This window comes from Bufo bufo, chromosome 1 (assembly GCF_905171765.1).
Source record: "Bufo bufo chromosome 1, aBufBuf1.1, whole genome shotgun sequence".
Taxonomy (NCBI): domain Eukaryota; kingdom Metazoa; phylum Chordata; class Amphibia; order Anura; family Bufonidae; genus Bufo; species Bufo bufo.
In genome coordinates, this window is record NC_053389.1 from 406,486,079 (window position 1) to 406,505,739 (window position 19,661).

Consider the following 19,661-nt stretch of genomic DNA (forward strand, 5'->3'; position numbering starts at 1 on the left):
GGCTTAAATAAGTGTTTATGACCTCTTAGTAAATTAGAGATACGGGTTATCAGATGACCTGCACAAAGTGAAAGTAAGTCTACTTTCGCACTAGCGTTTTGGCTTTCCGTTTGCGAGATCCGTTCAGGGCTCTCACAATCGGTCTAAAACGGATCAGTTTTGCCCTAATGCATTCTGAATGGAAAAGGATCCGCTCAGAATGCATCAGTTTGCCTCCGTTCAGTCTCCATTCCGCTCTGAAGGCGGACACCAAAACGCTGCCTGCAGCGCTTTACCTGCAGTTAACCCTTTGTGACAGAATGGATCAATATTTTTAATAAAGATAAAGACCAATTAAATAAAATAGCTTTTAGCCCAAAATCAGAAACGCAATCCTAAAAAAAAAAAAATTGCCTCCAAAGGTGTACATGATGTCTGATAAGCGGGCACAATGTTGTAGAGCAGGAGCAGCTGAGCAGATTGATTTATATAGATTTGTGGAAAAATAGACTTATAATTAATTCATTTAAGAGTCCAAATGGCTGTCCTATCAGTGATTGGCTTGCGTAGTGTGAATAAACACTGCCCACTGCCCACCTCATGTCTTCTTCTGGTCGGGCCCCCACTCCCCCTGCCGCCATTTCCACTCATTACGCCTGTTCTGTGTGTAATAGGAAGTTCCCATGTGGTCAGTCTTCCTCTCTCTGCGTGCAGTGCCTTCCCCCCGGGCCCACCCAGTCCGCCCCTGCGGCCCCCTCCTTGTCGGTCCTTCCGGAATGGGCTGCTACCCTATCCCAGGCCATAGGTAACCTTGCCAGCCTCTCCCAATCCCTAGCGCAGTCCTTGGACCGCTTGCCCGCTCAGATTGCGGCCGCCTCGGCCAGGGACCCCCTGCCGGGGAAGTCCGTTCCCGCTCTGGTACGAGGTCCAGCAAGCGACCTCGCACAGCCTCGGCCGGGTCCCATTCTTCCTCAGCTACCCCGGATCACTCCCCGGTTAGGTCTGAGTCGGGCGAAATTTCTTCTTCAGCCGCTTCCGCCGTTCCTGGGGACTCCTCCGCTTCTGATTCTGAATCAGAGCGGTGCTCGGCGGTGTCTGCGGCCATTCAGGACCTCATCAAAGCCGCCTGTGACGCGCTCCATGTGCAGGACGTTCCCTCCTCCTCCTCCTCCCTGGAGTCGGTGTCCTTCCGCCGGGCTAGACGTTCCACTCTGGTCTTCCCGAATCACGAGGATCTGGACGCGCTTCTGGCTAAGGAGTGGCGTCATCCTGATCGGCGCCTTCATCTTACCAAGGCCTCTGACGTCCCCTATCCTTTTTCTGAGGAATCTGTCAACACCTGGACGGTTCCTCCTCTGGTGGACCCTCAGGTTGCTCGCCTGGCGAAGGCTACTACCCTTCCCCTGGCTGACGCGGCTTCCTTGTCGGATCCTGCTGACAAACGGGTCGACTCTTTGGCCAAGTCTGTTTTTCATCGCAGCGGGTGCCGCCATCCGCCCTGCGTTTGCCGCCTCCTGGGTGGCTAAGGCTTGCGCTATCTGGGCAAAACAGCTTGTTCGCGCCTTACCCCCAGACTCTGATCAAGGGGAACTGGCAATGCTTGCCTCTCAAATTTACCAGGCGTCCAAATTTCTTTGCGATGCCTCTATGGAATCGGCCCACCGATCCGGCCGTGCGGCCGCTAACTCTGTGGCCATTCGCCGCACCATCTGGCTTCGTTCTTGGGCGGCAGATTCCGCCTCCAAGAAGGCCCTGATTTCCCTTCCCTTTCTCGGTGGGAAGCTCTTTGGGAAGCGTTTGGAGGAGCTCATTTCGGAGGCCACTGGCGGTAAGAGCTCTCTTCTTCCCCAGAATCAGCCTCGCCGCCGTCGCTTTCCTGGGTCGTCCTCTTGGGCGCAGTCCTTTCGGGCCCCCCCTGCCCGATCTGACAAGAAGTCCTCCAGGCCTTCCTTTAAGGCCAAGCCCTCCTGGCATGCCAAGCCCAAACCTGCTCGCCCCCAGTCCACTAAACCTCCTTCCGCATGACTCTGTCAAGGTGGGAGGGCGTCTGCTCGCCTTTTTAGGACGTCTGGCAAGCAAGTGTAGAAGACGCTTGGTTCTGGAGGTAGTCTCCTCCGGATACAGGATCGAATTTTCCGATCTTCCGCCGGGACGGTTCTTTCTGACGTCGCCCCCAGGTCCCCCTCCAGGGCAGAAGATTTTTTTTCAGGCCATTCGTTCCCTTCGCTCTCTAGGGGTCATCGTTCCGGTTCCAGAATCAGAACGCTTTCGGGGGTTCTATTCGAATCTATTCACGGTTCCCAAAAAGGACGGTTCACTCCGTCCTATCCTGGATCTGAAGGCGCTGAATCACTTTGTCCGGGTCCGTCACTTTCGTATGGAATCCCTCCGGTCGGTGATCGCCTCCTTGGAGGTGGACGAGTTCCTGTCGTCCATCGACATTCAGGACGCCTATCTCCACGTCCCCATTGCCCTCTCCCACCAAAGGTTCCTTCGCTTCGCGGTAGGTTCTCCATTTCCAATTCGTAGCCCTGCCCTTCGGCCTGGCCTCTGCTCCGAGGGTCTTCACCAAGGTGTTGGCGCCTCTCATGGCCCTTCTACGTGCCAGGGGGGTCGCTTTGGTACCTTACCTGGACGACCTTCTGATTCGGGCCCCGTCGTTGGAGGACAACCTGTCCACCCTGCACATCACCCTCTCAGCTCTTGCTCAGTTCGGGTGGCTCGTCAACCACTCCAAGTCCTCCCTCGTCCCATGCCAGAAGATGCCCTTCCTGGGCATGATTTTCGACACTCTCCTCGGGCGGGTGTTTCTCCCCCCAGAGAAGATTGCCTCCCTTCAGGCGGGGGTGACGCTTCTCCGCGGCCCGTCCACCTTGACTATCAGGACGTGTATGCGCGTCCTGGGGAGGATGGTGGCTTCCTTCGAAGCCATTCCCTATTCCCAATTCCACTCCCGGGACCTTCAGTTGTTTCTCCTATCCAGGTGGGACAAGTCCCAAGCAGGTCTCGATCGCCTGGTTCGTCTCCCTCTCCAGCTTCGCCAGGACCTCTCCTGGTGGCTGCTTCCTCGGACGGTGTCCCTGGGCCGTTCCTTTCTTCCCCCCAGTTGGCGGGTGATCACGACGGACGCCAGCCTCTCGGGTTGGGGAGCGGTCCTCGACTCTCTCACAGTCCAGGGTCTTTGGTCTGCTCAGGAGTCCTCCCTGCAGATAAATGTGCTCGAGCTCAGGGCAATTTTCCTGGCACTGTCTCACTGGACCCCACGTCTTCGCGGTCTCCCGGTCCGGGTTCAAACAGACAATTCCACCGCCGTGGCTTATCTGAACCACCAAGGGGGCACCAGGAGCGTGATGGCCTTGCAGGAAGCCTCCCATATCCTGCGCTGGGCGGAGACCCACGTTCCCGTCCTTTCCGCGGTGCACATTCCCGGGGTCGACAATTGGGCGGCAGACTTCCTCAGTCGTCAGCTAGTCGACCCGGGCGAATGGTCTCTACACCCAGAGGTGTTCATCCAACTTTGTCACCGATGGGGAACTCCGGACGTGGATCTTTTGGCGTCACGTCTCAACCACAGGATCCCGTGCTATGTCGCGCGGTCCAGAGACCCTCAGGCTTTCGCGGTAGACGCCCTAGTTCTGCCTTGGTCTCAGTTCAACTTTCTGTACCTGTTCCCCCCCCATTCCCCTCCTGCCCCGAGTGCTCAAGCGTCTCAAGGCAGCCCGGGTTTCGGCAATCCTGGTGGCTCCGGATTGGCCCCGCAGGGCGTGGTACGCAGACCTAGTGTTTCTGCTCGCCGACGTCCCGTGGCGACTTCCTCTGCGCCACGATCTCCTTTCACAGGGTCCTCTGTACCACCCGAATTTACCTCAGCTTCGTTTGACTGCGTGGCCGTTGAGACCGCGGTCTTGAAGTCCCGTGGCCTCTCGGATTCTGTCATTCAGACGATGCTTCACGCTCGCAAACCCCAGTCAGCCCGTATTTACTACCGGACCTGGAGAGCGTATTTTGCCTGGTGCGAGTCTGGGCGTTTCCGCCCTCTCCATTTCTCCGTCCCTAACGTTCTGGCCTTCCTTCAGGCCGGTTTTGAGAAGGGTCTTCGCCTGGCTTCTCTCAGAGGACAGATTTCGGCCCTCTCAGTCCTTTTCCAACGTCCCGTGGCCTCGCGGGCTCAGGTTAGGACTTTTCTACAGGGTGTCGCTCGCCGAGCCCCTCCCTTTCGTTTTCCAGTGGAGCCGTGGGACCTGAATCTCGTCCTTGACGCCCTTCAGTCTTCTCCCTTCGAGCCTTTGGCAGAGATATCTCTGTCGTTTTGTCTCGTTCAAGGTGGCCTTCTTAGTGGCAGTCACCTCCATCCGCCGGGTTTCCGAACTGGCGGCGCTTTCTTGCTGTTCGCCTTTCCTGGTTTTCCATCAGGACAAGGTGGTGTTGCGTCCCGTTCCCTCTTTCCTTCCAAAGGTGGTTTCCTCGTTTCATATCAATGAAGAGATCGTCCTTCCCTCTTTCTTCCCTAATCCTTCTCACCCTAGGGAGAAATCCCTCCATTTCCTTGATGTTGTTCGGGCCCTTCGCCTGTACCTTCGCCTCACGGAACCCTTCCGTCGTTCGGATTCCCTTTTCGTGGTCCCGGCGGGTCCTCGTAGGGGTTTGCCTGCCTCCAAGGCCACCATCTCTCGCTGGGTTCGGTCGGCTGTCAAGGAGGCCTATATCGCAAAGGGCCGTGCTCCCCCTTCCAGGTTGACCGCTCATTCGACTAGGGCAGTTGGGGCTTCCTGGGCAGTGCGTCATCAGGCATCTGCTTCCCAGGTCTGCCGGGCCGCCACCTGGGCGTCAGTTCACACTTTCTCTAAGTTTTACCACATTCATTCTCTGGCTTCCGCTGACGCTAGCCTGGGGCGCAAGGTTCTGCAAGCAGCTGTGCTTTAGATTGGCGACATGGCGTTCTTCTTCCCTCCCTCAGGGACTGCTTTGGGACGTCCCATGGTGCTGTGTCCCCCAATGCCATGCACGAGAAAAATGGATTTTTTGTACTCACCGTAAAATCCTTTTCTCGTAGTAGGCATTGGGGGACACAGATCCCGCCCATTTTCTTATTGAGTTTCTTCTTGTTGTGGTCCCGGCGATTTGTGGTCGTTGGGTTCCCCAGTTGAAGACTTGTTGGCGTTCAGTTTCTGTTTGTTCAGGTGTGTGGCGTTCCTACTGCTTTTGTACCGACTGGTGTATCTCGGCTCTTGCAGAGGGGCATAGCCAACACTTTTTTGTTTCTAGTGTCAGCCTCCTAGTGGCAGCTGGGCATATACCATGGTGCTGTGTCCCCCAATGCCTACTACGAGAAAAGGATTTTACGGTGAGTACAAAAAATCAATTTTTTTTCCTCGCAAACCCCACCCTTCCTCCCTGGGTCATGCTCAGACAAGGACTCGCCGTATACATGAGTCCGAAGCAATCTCCTAAGATTGCTTCTAAGGTGGCCAGTGGTACTTGTCATATGCATTAACCCTTCCTTAGGTGGAGTAATTGCACTACTTCAGGATACAGTACCTGTCTTATACATTATCCTGCCATGGGTGGACTAAGTACAATGACATGGGTTTCGGGACCTGCTATATGCATATCCATTCATGGCGCGTTGACATTGTCACTGTTACATTGTGTGCTGTATGCATTACCCCCTTACTTAGGTGCAACAAGTGGGAGCGGTGTTGCTTACAACTACATGCTTGGGTTCTTACTGCACAGCTCTTTCGTCAGGCGGTGGACTCTGTTAGCACTGAATTCGGTGGCCTCTGCGGGTGACCCCCTCCTCTGCTGTGGTATGGGGCTAGCAATACAGTGTGGCTCCCCTTGTCTGGCTTCCTCCTCGGGCGGTGTTTTTGCACAGCCATTTAGTTCTTGGCTACTTTTGTATAGCGCCGGTCTCAGACGGGGAATGGGCTTAAACCTAGCCTATTCTTCTCCTGTCTTTTCCTCCTCTGGCTCAGGGTTCATTGCCATCCCGCATGCCTTTGTAGTTCCTACGTTGCTACCTTCCCTCATCTGCATTTGCAAAGGGTATTAGTTTGGTGGCCTTCCATTCCAGGCACGATCCGGTCCCGACTGGTGGGCTATGGCACCCTCCACACTCCTCCTTCTACAGGGACTCTTCCATTCTTCCGGGTGTGCTAACGGTATCTACACAAAGCTTCCCACCTTTCGCTCCAGAGTTCCGGAAGCATGTGACGTGGACACCCTGATTCTTCTTGGCGGGAGTTCTCCCTCCTTGCGTGTTTCTTCCCCCCTCCTTCCCAGGGTTCTACGGAGGATCCAGATGGAGGACATTCCGACAAATACTAGTCGCTCCGAGTTGACCCTGTCGCGCTTGGTATGCTGACCTCGTTCTCCTTCCTGGAGACATCCCTTGGTCACTGCCACTCAGATGTCTTACATCAGCATTTCGGTGACGGTGTGGATATTAAGACCACCATTCTGACGTGGAAAGGGTTTCAGCGGATGTCTTCCGCACTATGATTCAGGCCAGGAAGCCTGCATCGCCCAGGATCTGTTGTGGGACCTGGAGGTCCTTCCTGGGCTTCTGTGAACGCCGGGACATCCCCTCACTTACTGTTTTTTCTCTCCCCACGGTCCTATCCTTCTACATTCAGGGTTGGACCTTGGTTTAGCCCTTAGTTCCTTGATGGGTCAGGTGTTGGCGCTTCTATCCTGGGGCAGCTTCCAGCGTACTCTGGTTTCCCTGGTGCCCATGGAAACCTTCCTTCTGGGAAGGGCACATACGGTTCCTCTGTACTGTCCTTACAGCCTTGGGATCTGTATATAGTTCTCTCAGTCTTCTCCACTTAAGCCCTTGCGGGAGTTCTTACTCCGGCTCCTGTCTTAGAAGGTAGTTTTTTCTTGTGGCTATCACATCCATCAGGCGGGTGTCTAAATTGGGGGTGCTCTCTTGCAAGATCCCCTTCCTGGTTCTTCACAAGGATACGGCAGTTCTCCGGCCCATTCCTCCTTCTCCCGAAGGTGGTCTCTGACTTCCATATCAATGAAGGAATTGTCCTTCCTTCACTGTCTCTTTCCTTCGCACCCTACGGAAGGGAGCTATATTATTGGACGTTGTCAGAACTCTTCTTATTGTTAGCAGCCTCCAGTCCCTCTCGGCGTACGGATCCCCTTTTCTCTCCGGTGGGTCCTTGCTAGGGATTGGCGGCCTCCAAAGGGCAATTGCACGTTGGATTCGGTCGGCATGTGCTGACGCATGACGTGCCCGGAGCAGGGTTCCACCCTTAGGTGTCACGGCTCACTCTCCCAAAGCGGTGAGCGCTTCTTGGGCTAAGAGGAATCGCGCTTTGGCTGCACAGTTGTCAGGTGGCTCCCGGTCCTCCTTACACATGTTCACAAGAAATTACCAGGTGCATACTTATGCATCGACGGTCGTGGCGTGGGGCCGCGGGTCTTGCAGGCGACAGTTCTTAGATGCCTGCAGGGACGCTTGCTTCCATGGGTCTGTGGTTTTCCCTCCCTGTGGACTGCTCTCGGACGTCCCACGGTCTCTGTGTCCCCCAATGAATATGGGCGAGAAAAGGAGATTTTTGTATAACTTGCCAGTAAAATCTTTCTCTCTCTTCATTGGGGGGACACAGCACCCACCCAGTATTGTTGTCTGGCCACTGTTGGGCAGTTGCTGGTTTGGACCCCGTTGGGTCCTTTGACATAGTTTGTTTTCCACCTGTTTTCTCTTTGGTTGGCTTGCTTCTCCTACTGCTTTTCACAAACTGAAGCTCGCTCTCCAGGCTGGAGGGGGTATAGCTGCCAGGGGAGGATCTAACAGCTTTTACTAGTGTCAACGTGGACATGGCTATACCCACGGACTCTGTGTGTCCCCAATGAAGAGCGAGAAAGAGAGATTTTACTGGTAAGCTATACAAAAATCTCCTTTTTACTAGAATACAGGCTTATCAGGTCTGTTCTCCAATTTCCCCCCCCCCCCCCAGACTTCCAGTCTCTATTTGGTCCATCTTTCTATCTCAAACTTTCTTTTCTCTGATGTAAATGTCCAGAAGTGGCATTTTGGACTACGGTGTACTCCGGCTTTGCTGGGATCCTGAGGCTCTCTGAAACATGCATGGCAATTCTCTGGTTTGGCCTGTTAGTTTGTTCTCTGGTCTCCCTGGGCCATCTCTATTTTTTTTCCTCTAATGTCCTGTTTTTAATGCGCCTACCACTATTCAGTCGGGATCAACATCCAGCAACCTACCAGAATCCTATGGAACCATGGTTGGAGACTCCTTTGTCTGTAGTGCTTCCTTCTGCCGTGGTCTATTTGGTGACTGTCTCCTCAGGGACGGAGCATGGGTTTTGGTTTGTGTTCTTGCCTCCTCTTCTTTCTATTCCAGGTTTGTAGATTTTCCACAGCAGGGTCTGCTTCTGTGGTTTTTGCATAGAGGTTTTTCCATGGTGGGTGGATTTTTTTCCTTTGTCTAGACCAGGGATGCTCAACGTGCGGCCCTCCAGCTGTTGTAAAGCTACAACTCCCACCATGCCCTTCTGTAGGCTGTCCGGGAATGATGAAAGTTGTAGTTTTGCAACAGCTGGAGGGCCGCTAGTTGAGCATGCCTGGTCTAGACCATCTGTGTTCCTCTGAGGTCACTCCTCTCCTTCTTGATATCTCCACTGCAGCTATTTCTCTTGTTGGTGGCATGTTTCTGTGGTTCTACAGGTGCCTGTGGCGCAGTCTGTTCAGCTTTCATTCATCCTAGAGCTTGTTCTGAGTTCTGCTCATTCTATGCCCAAACCTCTTGGCTTCTCAGCCTTTTTCAGTCAGTAGAGTGGTATAGCCTATGAATGACACCTCCGTGGAAGTAACTGAATTGGACTAAACATGGTGTCAGTCATTGACATCGTAGTCAACATGTTATCAGTGATATGTCCATGAGCAGCAGCGTCACATACCCACTTCACTGTTCATGTATTTACTTATGTAAGATGCCTGCACTTCCCCAGATAGCAATACTGTGTGGCCGAGTCTCCATGTGGTGGGTGCAGGGCTGTAGTGTGCCACATTGTAAATCCACAGTGGTTTAGCGGCAAGTACATATGGAACATATAAAAATTGTGTGCTTGAACTGTAGCTGTGAGAAACTGTGGCAGGTCGCAGTAATCGGCCTTATGTTCTGCTCAGCAATGAAGCACTCTTCACCTGTTATATACCTGGTCAGGGGCAGCTGAATATTGAGGTCACATGGCGGTCAAAAACGCAAAAACTGGAGTGCCCCTTTAACACCTTAGCTCCAAATGCATTGTGTCGTCTGAGCTCGCCTGATCATTTCAATCTACATAGGGCTCTTTCACACTTGCGTTGTTCTGTTCCGGCATAGAGTTCTGTCGCCGGGGCTCTATGCCGGAAGAATCCTGATCAGTATTATCCCCATGCATTCTGAATGAAGAGAAATCTGTTCAGGATGACTTCAGTTCTGGAACGGAACGTTTTTTGGCCGGAGAAAATACTGCAGCATGCTGCGCTTTTTGCTCCGGTCAGAAATCTTGAACACTTGCCGCAAGGCCGGATCCGGAATTAATGCCCATTGAAAGGCATTAATCCGGATCCGGCCTTAAGTTAAACGTCGTTTCGGCGCATTACCGGATCCGACGTTTAGCTTTTTCTGAATGGTTACCATGGCTGCCAGGACGCTAAAGTCCTGGTTGCCATGGTAAAGTGTAGTGGGGAGCGGGGGAGCAGTATACTTACCGTCCGTGCGGCTCCCGGGGCGCTTCAGAGTGATGTCAGGGCGCCCCACGCGCATGGATGACGTGATCGCATGGATCACGTCATCCATGCGCATGGGGCACTCTGACGTCATTCTGGAGCGCCCCGGGAGCCGCACGGACGGCAAGTATACTGCTCCCCCACTCCCCACTACTACTATGGCAGCCAGGACTTTAATAGCGTCCTGGGTGCCATAGTAACACTGAACGCATTTTGAAGACGTATCAGTCTTCAAATGCTTTCAGTTCACTTGCGGTGTTACGGATCCGGCGGGCACTTCCGGCAAATGGAGTGCACGACTGATCCGGACAACGCAAGTGTGAAAGAGGCCTAACACAAAAACCAGCAAAATGATAACTTTAGCACAAAATGTCATGCAGTTGCAAAGCAATTCAAAAAATGTAAAGCAAGGTAACTTTATAGATATTCAGCATCTGTAGTGTGTATATATGTGGTGTAAAAGTATTTATTTTTGTTTGTTTTTTAAATGACTTTTTCACTGCATCTGCTGGAAACCTAGATAGAGGAAAAGCAATAAAAAACCCGCTTTGATAAGACTTCCATTCTGGTTCTGTAGATGATGGAAATTGTCTGAGGGCAGAGCTATATATTATTTAGTCATATTTCCGTATATAGTTGTACTATAATGCTTCTCTTTTCCAGGCAAGGAAACAACAACCATAACAAACTTGGTTTTGGGAAGAAGATACAGTACACGAATACCAAACTTGAAGTCCGAAAAATTCCTCAGGACCTTAATAACATTACCAAATTGAATGAGCACTTCAGCAAATTTGGTACCATAGTGAATATTCAGGTGAGCTACAGCTTCAGAATTATTTGGCAAGTTCTTAACCCCTTTGCATTATCGCCTACTCTGTATAGAGCGGGCCGCAGTGACGGGGAACACAGATCACGCTGAAACCCGCTATTTATCCCTTCAGATGCTGCTCCCTCTGCCTTCTGATCAGAGTCCCCGCAGTGAAATCACGGGGGCTCTAATCGGTTACCATGACACAGTCTGAGGTTTCCCAGGGCTGTAATGGTAATCTGTCTGAGCTGTGCGTGACAAAACAAAACACTCTTACGGAATTACGGTGATCAAGAAGTCATATGTACCACAAAAATGGTACCAATAAGAACTACAGTCCTTTCTGCAAAAAAAACAAGGCCTCATACAGCTCTGTGGATGGAAATTTCAAAAAGTTATGGCTGTCAGAAAATGGCGATGCAAAGATTTTTATTTTTTAAGTAGTAAAACAAAATAAAAACTACAAGTTTGGTATCGCCGTAATGGTATTGACACACAGAATGTAGACGTTATTTTTAGCACATGGTGAATGCTGTAATGTGAAAACTTTCACCTCACAGGGAATTTTTTCCCCCATTTTCCAATACTAAATTTAAATTTCTCGCCCATATTCCTTGGGGGACACAGGAAACCATGGGTATAGCTCTGCTCCCTAGGAGGCGTGACACTAAGCGAAAGCTGTAAGCCCCTCCTCCATCAGCTATACCCTTCAGCCTGGAGAAGAGACTGCCAGTTTTTGCTTAGTGTCCAAGGAGGCAAGACACCCCCTGCTTATGCAGGGTTGTTATCCTATGATTTTTATTTTTTACGTATTTGTTGTTTTTAACTCGGTTTTTTTCTACCTACAGGGACAACAGAGGCGCATTAGACCCCTCTGTTTCTCCCGGGGTTGAGTTGCGCCAGTGCCGGTAATTCCGCACTGCCGCCTCCCCCACAGAAGACAAGGTGGACCAGGGCAGCCTCGCTCCCCTGCGTCCCGCCAGCTCAGGGTCGCCCGCACGCCAAGTCCCTCCCCCGGCTTCCTGCCACCGCGGTGCCAGGAGCTGAAGGGGCGACCCCGCTGGATGGACTGAGGGCGAAGACAGCGTATGGTGAGAGTGGCTGCTCCAGCCTCCCCTTCCTCCCTCCCACCGCTGCTACCAACATGGCCACTGTTACATGACCACTGCTACGGACAACCCCCCCCCGCCCCCCCCCCCCCCCCCCCCCCCCCCCCCCCCCCCCCCCCCCCGCATATCGGGACGTTACCGGGCATAGTTGGAGGGCAGTCTATCTGGGCAAGTCCTAGAACGCTGCCTTACAGGGGACGGCTGCAGACATGCAAGCCGTCTGCTACATCTAGGCGCGGTGGGAGCCATTTTCCTGGCATGAACGGCGCCATGTCATGGCCGGCACTTCAACATCCTTGGGGGTTAAAATCATTTTGCCGCGCGCGCGCGGCTCTGCTTCGGCTTCAGCGCGGCAGAGGGGGGGGCGGAGCTTCCTTACACATTCAGCTCCGTGCTGCTGCGCTCCGCTACTTCCGGGTTCATCTCTCTGCCGTGCGATCCTGAAGCCTTTCAGCTCCGTGCTGCTGCCTCTCCTCCACAGCCTCCTCAGTCTGTTCCCCTTACAGCTGCCGCTTGTATCATCGGGTCTGGTAGGACTGTTTAACCCCCTCCGTGCCACAGTACTGTTGCTTTAAAGTGCAACATCTTTCCACCATGTCAGACCCTTCTGCAGCCGCCAAGCCATGGTACCATGCCTGTACCGCTTGTAGGGAACCCTTTCCCCGGGGGCAGTCTGATCCGCACTGTACTGCATGCCGAGCTCCACCGCAGCCTCAGTCGCCCGCTGTGTCGCTCCCTGCTTCCTCTGACCCGCCTGACTGGGCTAGATCCCTGTCCCAGGCCGTGGAAAGCCTCACTCATGTCGTGGGCCGCCTAATAGACAGGCCACCTACCCCGCAGGACGCCACTCTGACTGTCGCGCCCTCCGGGTCCACTGCTTCTGCCGCTGCAGCGGGTTCATCCTCTCCTAGTGACCCCTCCCGAGCTAGGCACTCTCAGAAGCGTATTAGAGTAGAGCGAGCCTCCTCCTCGGATGCCTCCCTCTCCCCGCCACGCGTGCGCACCCAGACGAGCCTCTCCTCTCCAAAGGATTCGCTCTCTGAAGGTGAATTGGCGGCTTCAGATTTGGAAATGGACTCGGCCCTGCCGTCCAAGCTAGCCTCAGCGATGGGTCAACTCATCTCTGATATACGTGACACCTTTAAGGTGCAGGATGACCCCCCTAGCTCGGACGCAGCTAGCGTCTCCTTTATCAGACCCAGGCAGGCCTCAAAAGTCTTTCCAATCCACTCTGATTTCTCCTCCGTGGTGTCTAAGGCTTGGGCTCGCCCGGACGCCCGTTTTGTCAACCCAAAGAAGCTGGACATTTGCTATCCTTTTCCAGCCGATGTCGTGGCCACCTGGTCTTCCCCACCCAAGGTAGACCCCCCTGTGGCCCGGCTGTCAAAGAACACGGCCATCCCTGTTCCCGACGGGTCCTCTCTTCAGTCAGCGGAGGACCGTCGCATGGAGACCCTGTCCAAGGGCATTTTTGCTGCCTCCGGTTCTGCCCTCAGACCGGTTTTTGCCTCTGCTTGGGCAGGGAAAGCAATCTCTGCTTGGGGTACGCAGCTGGAACAGGAGTTGGACTCGGACATCCCCATCCAGGACCTACGTTCCTTGGCCCAGCTTATTATTCGGGCCGGGAATTTTGTCTGTGAGGCCTCCCTTGATGCGGGAGCCCTTATTGCGCGCTCCTCCGCCCTGGCAGTTGCCGTCAGGAGGGAGCTCTGGCTGAAGGTCTGGAAAGCGGACGCTGCCTCCAAACGTTCCTTGGCGGGGCTACCGTTTGCGGGTTCCCGCCTTTTCGGGGTCCGCTTAGACGAACTTATTTCAGAGGCCACGGGTGGTAAAAGCACCCATCTTCCTCAACCCCAAGCCAGGGGCGCCCCCCGCGGACGCCCTGGTGCGTCTCGTTTTCGGTCCTCCCGCAGGGCCTCTGGGGCTCCCACCACAGCTGCCGCTTCGGCTCCTCCCCAGGACAAGCGTAGGAAGCCGTTTTTTCGGGCGCAGCCCTCCTGGCGCAAGCCGCAGGCTGCCCGCACACCCGCAGCAAAACAGTCCTCTGCCTGAAGGCGCGCCCCCACCCACCCGGGTGGGGGGCCGGCTCCTCCTTTTCAAGGACGTCTGGATGGCTCACGTCTCCGACGCCTGGGCCCTCGAAATTGTGTCCTCCGGATACAAAATCGAATTTGCATCCTTCCCTCCGGATCGGTTCTTTCGCTCCCGCCCCACGCGAGACCCGAAAGACGCGGCCGCGTTCTCCGCGGCCGTTCAAGCTTTACTGGACAGGGGGGTGATTACCCCCGTTCCTCTAGAGGAAAGATTCCAAGGGTTCTACTCGAACCTCTTTGTAGTTCCCAAGAAGGGAGGTTCGGTGCGGCCCATTTTGGACCTCAAAAAGCTCAACCGTTTTCTCCTCCTTCGACGGTTTCGGATGGAGTCCCTCCGCTCCGCGGTGGCTTCCCTGGAGCAGGGAGATTTCATGTCTTCCATCGATATACAGGATGCCTACCTCCATGTTCCGGTAGCCCAGTGTCACCATCGCTTCCTTCGATTCGCCGTGGGGGACCTCCACTTCCAATTTGTCGCCCTTCCCTTTGGACTGGCAACAGCCCCCCGGGTGTTCACCAAGGTCCTGGCCCCGGTTTTAGCCTTACTCCGTTCCAGGGGTGTTTTTCTGCTACCGTACTTGGACGATATCCTCATCAAGGCTCCGTCCCTTTCTCAAGCGGTTGCCAGCGTGGATCTCACTCTAGAGACTCTGGCGAGGTTTGGTTGGGTCATCAACTTCCCCAAGTCCTCCCTTCCCCCCTCCAGACAACTCGTCTTCCTGGGAATGCTTTTAGACACGGGAGCGGCGGAGGTACGTCTTCCCTCGGAAAAACGTCTGATCCTCCGTGGGGCGGTTCGGGGTCTCCTTCTCCACCGTCGACCGTCCTTCCGCTTCTGCATGCGGGTATTGGGGCAGATGGTTGCCTGCTTCGAGGCGATCCCATTTGCGCAGTTTCACTCCCGCCCTCTCCAACGGGCGATCCTCTCCTCCTGGGACAAATCGCCGCAGTCTCTGGATCATCCCTTCCATCTGTCGCCTCCGGTGCGGTCATCTCTCCGCTGGTGGTTACAGTCCCCTCTTCTGGGCAGGTCCTTTCTGCCACTCAAATGGTTGGTGGTTACAACCGATGCCAGTCTCTCGGGCTGGGGAGGCGTGTTTCCTCCCCGATCCGTCCAGGGCATTTGGTCTCCATCGGAGTCCAAACTCTCGATCAATGTCCTGGAACTGAGAGCGGCCCTTCTGTCTCTACGACACTGGACTCATCTGCTGAAGGGTCATCCAGTTCGTGTACAATCAGACAACGCCACGGCCGTGGCGTACATAAACCACCAGGGGGGCACTCGCAGCGATGCGGGAGGTCACCAGCATTCTCCGTTGGGCGGAAGCCCACGTCCCGGCCCTATCTGCAATTTTTATTCCAGGGGTGGACAATTGGGCGGCGGACTTCCTCAGTCGCACCACCGTCGACCCCGGCGAGTGGTCTCTTCACCCGGAGGTATTCGAGGCCATTTGCCTTCGTTGGGGCATTCCGGACGTGGACCTCATGGCCTCAAAATTCAATCACAAGGTCCCCGCCTATCTGTCCAGGGCCAGGGATCCGGGAGCTTGCGGAGCCGACGCCCTCGTTCTTCCTTGGCGAGGCTTCGCGCGCCCATACATATTCCCTCCCATCCCTCTCCTGCCCAAGGTCCTTCGGAAGATCGCGGCGGAAGGCGTCTCGGTGATTCTGGTCGCTCCGGACTGGCCCCGCCGGTCTTGGTATGCCGACCTCATGCTGCTCCTGGCAGACGCGCCCTGGCCACTGCCCGCCAGGGAAGATCTTCTCTCTCAGGGACCGATCTTCCACCCGCGTTTAGGGTCCCTACGTTTGACGGCGTGGTTGTTGAGACCACCGTCCTGACACGTAGGGGTTTTTCTGCGGATGTCGTCCGCACCATGATCCGCGCCCGTAAGCCGTCCTCTTCTAGGATCTATTATAGGACCTGGAGGACTTTTTTGGGGTTCTGTGCCGATCTGGGGATTCCTCCGCTCCGCTTTTCTCTCCCCACCGTTTTGTCCTTCCTGCAGAGCGGACTGGCCCAAGGTCTAGGCCTTAGTTCTTTGAAGGGTCAGGTATCTGCGCTGTCCATTTTGTTTCAGCGCCCACTGGCCCCCCTTGGTCCTGTCAAGACCTTCCTTCAGGGCGTGGCTCACGCGGTTCCCCCGTATCGCCCTCCGGTACCGCCCTGGGACCTGAACCTGGTTCTCTCAGCGCTCCAGGCTTCTCCTTTCGAGCCTCTGCGGACGGTTTCCTTGCGACTTCTGTCCTGCAAGGTTATTTTCCTTGTAGCCATCACCTCTCTTCGGAGGGTGTCTGAATTGGCTGCACTCTCCTGTCTGGAACCTTTCCTAGTGTTCCACCAGGACAAGGTGGTTCTTCGTCCGGTCCCTTCCTTCCTTCCTAAGGTGGTCTCCGCCTTTCATCTGAACGAGGACATCGTTCTCCCCTCTTTGTGTCCTTCCCCTTCCCATCCGCGGGAGAGGAAGCTTCATCGCCTGGACGTTGTCAGGGCGCTCAAGATTTACCTGGAAGTAACCAGCTCTTTCAGGCATACTGACTCGCTCTTTGTGGTCCCGGAAGGGTCGCGCAGAGGGATGGGGGCATCCAAAGTTGCTATCGCTCGTTTTGTCAAGATGGCTGTTACTGAGGCTTATCTCGCCAAGGGCAGGGTTCCTCCCCTTGGTGTTACCGCTCACTCCACTAGAGCGGTCGGGGCTTCCTGGGCTCAGAGAAATCGGGCTTCTTCGGAGCAGATTTGCAAGGCGGCCACTTGGTCCTCCTTGCACACCTTCACCAAGTTCTACAGGGTGCATACTCATGCGTCGGCTGACGCTGCTTTAGGCCGTCTGGTGTTGCAGGCGGCAGTTGATTGATGCCTCTGGCGTTGGTTGAGTTTGTTCTGGTCCCTCCCTTCTGGGACTGCTCTGGAACGTCCCATGGTTTCCTGTGTCCCCCAAGGAATATGGGCGAGAAAAGGAGACTTTTGTATTACTTACCAGTAAAGTCTCTTTCTCGCTCTTCCTTGGGGGACACAGCACCCGCCCTTCATTGGGTTACAGTTGTGGTTCCGGCTTGGTTGCCCCCGTTGGGGCTCGACAGTTCTTTTTCCGGTTGGTGGTTATCTTTCACTACTTGGACACGCAACTGGCAGTCTCTTCTCCAGGCTGAAGGGTATAGCTGATGGAGGAGGGGCTTACAGCTTTCGCTTAGTGTCACGCCTCCTAGGGAGCAGAGCTATACCCATGGTTTCCTGTGTCCCCCAAGGAAGAGCGAGAAAGAGACTTTACTGGTAAGTAATACAAAAGTCTCCTTATAACTTGTCCCGCAAAAAAATAAGCCCTCGCATGGCTATGTGAATGGAACATTACAAAAGTTATAGCTCTTGGAATGTGTGGAGGAAAAAAATAAAAATGCAAAAACTGAAATGGGCTTGGTCTTGACGGAGTTAAAGAGACTCTGCCACCAGGTTTTGGACTGTTATCTGCAGTATTACATGCGTAGTACGACAGTTAAGGAATCCATTTTATTTTCATACTGCACCCTTCTGCCTTGCGGAATGGGGAGAAGTAGGAAAATAAAAATGGCGATCTCTCTATATGCAGTACTACTAGTCTATCACTGCAAATAGTCCTGAATCGTGGTGATAGATTCACATTAAGGAGAACTGGTCACCTCTCCTGACATGTCAGTTTTAGTAACTACTTACATTCTCCATGTAGTATCAGTTCTGGAGCGTCTATTCGTATGACGGTGTTGTGCTGTTCCTTTATTATTCCTACTAGAAGTTATGCATTAATGGTCCAGATGGATGTTATTATTACCTGGTAACCCCTCCCCCACTGGTAACACCCATCTGGAGCTTCATAGAAAACTGCTAGTTATTAATTCCTAATATCTAAAAGGAATAATGAAGGAACTGTACTACATAGTCATAAGAATAGATGCTCCAGAGTTGTTGTGTAGGAAATGGAAGTAGTTGCTCAAACAGACATATCAGTAGAGGTTACTGGTACAGGCGCAAGATCAGAATTCAGATGCCTGGCCCTGTCAATCGACCAAGGTGATGAGGGGCATCCTGTGTAGAGCGTGAGAGCTACAATACACAAACAGACTAGGCCCGGTCTTCGGTGCACTGAAACCGCTAATTTGCATATTGGAACTAAGTTGTTTTGGGGGGAATGCAGCAACAGATGAACATAATAAAGATACAGCTTTTAATACTGTCTGCATATGGTTTCATATGGAAAGTTATGCTAATAGACTCAATAGCACAATATATGGCACGTGGTCCCGGAAGTGCCCACATTTTATTTAGACCAGAGTGCAGCGCTGCCTGGTACGGAAATTTTGAAACATCATCAATGCAGTGGTTGTAATGCACATCAAAGGGTTGCAAGATGAGAAAAATGTATATCTTGTATAATCCCTTTAAGTTTTATATAGGTAAAAATGGGGGGATAGTGCAAATTTTTCTCTTGTATTGGCTTAGCCAGCCTGTTCATGAGATAAAATAATCTCCACTCTTTCCTGGGTATAACCATACTTTGCCCAAACTGCATGATTAGAGAACAAAGATCACCATTTTTGCTAGCATGCCCTCTGCACAGAGCAGCCGTGTACATGTTCTTTTGTAGGTTTGAGCTGATACGGCCACCGCTAGAGACGCGTGTATGACGTCCATGTATAATGTGTCCATCATTGTGTGGGTGGTTGACGGGTTAGGATTTTTTTTTTTTTTTTTTTAGACTTTTTTGTTTTTTAGTTGGCTATTTTAGGTTGGATGTTGCATATCAAAATGTTAAATAATGTCTTGAATAATTTGACTATAATAGAACATTGTTCACTTCACTGCTATCTCACTGTGATAATTTAAAGTTGATTTTTCTTGCTTTTTGTTTTAGGTTGCTTTCCAAGGAGATCCAGAAGGTGCTCTGATCCAGTACTTGAAAAACGAAGAGGCCAGGCGAGCGATTTCCAGCACAGAAGCAGTTTTAAACAACAGGTTTATTCGAGTTCTGTGGCACAGGGAAAATTTTGAGCAGCAGGGTTCTCAGCAGCTTCAACAGCATTTGACGCCCCACCATTTAACGCATACTATACCAACCACCCAGTCATCCGTTCCGGCTGCTGGGCAGGCGCATCTGCAGAAGGTATCTATGTATGAGTGCTCTGTAATCTTACTGGCACCATATCTCATGTTAGAAATGTAAGGAGTTATGGTTAATATTATCACTACAGCAGGCTATATTATTAGACTCACAGGCAGCAGATTTCTGTGCCTGAAAGTCATTTCCATTAAAGGGGTTGTACACCGATTTCCAGACGCTTAAGACTGGCGCAAACGACATTGGCAATCATTCTTACTTGATCCTCATCACTGGGTCCTAGCTCTTTCACTCCCCAGCCTCCACTATTTGTCTTGGGTTCCTCTTTGTAAACTTACTGTTTGATGCTGCAGCCATCGTTGGCCTCTGACATGACGCAATTGGAGCAAATGGTCACATGATGCAAGAGGAGCAGATCACCGCTGCAGCCAGTGAAATTCTCCCCCCACCTTTTACCTGAACTTGGTCATCAGTATCTGGTCAGTGGAGGGCCAACACCGGGGACCCCACAAATCAGTTGTTTGAGAAGTCATCTGTGCTTGCAGTAGTGCCCCAACCTTTAACAGCTTTTACCTAGTCCAAGTGACGTCACATTCGTGTGTCGCATGACCTAGCCACAGCTCAGCCCCATTGAAGGGAATGTACAGAGCTGTGCCTGATAAGATGATCGGCAGGAGTCCCAGGTGACAAACCCACACGTCAGTAAAAATCTGTGGGAAAACCCCTTTAAGGTCTTATTTTTTTTTCTTCATAAGGTTCACTAAATGGTAAATATGCAAAGCAAAAACTTTTTGGGGTATTCCAAATGTGTATTGTCCTTCAATTACTCACTTC

General features: G+C 52.9%; 1 protein-coding gene across 2 annotated transcripts in view; it reads left to right on the forward strand.

The window, feature by feature from the left end:
- Positions 1–19,661, forward strand: part of RBM27 (RNA binding motif protein 27) — a 102,387-nt gene that overhangs the window by 45,539 nt on the left and 37,187 nt on the right. Inside the window, exons 12-14 of one of the 2 annotated variants that reach the window (XM_040406166.1) lie at positions 2,056–2,058; positions 10,391–10,544; positions 18,624–18,872. In XM_040406166.1, the coding sequence (XP_040262100.1) occupies positions 2,056–2,058; positions 10,391–10,544; positions 18,624–18,872 (406 nt within the window). The remainder of the gene's footprint in view (positions 1–2,055; positions 2,059–10,390; positions 10,545–18,623; positions 18,873–19,661) is intronic. The other variant, XM_040406173.1, reaches the window with a different exon arrangement.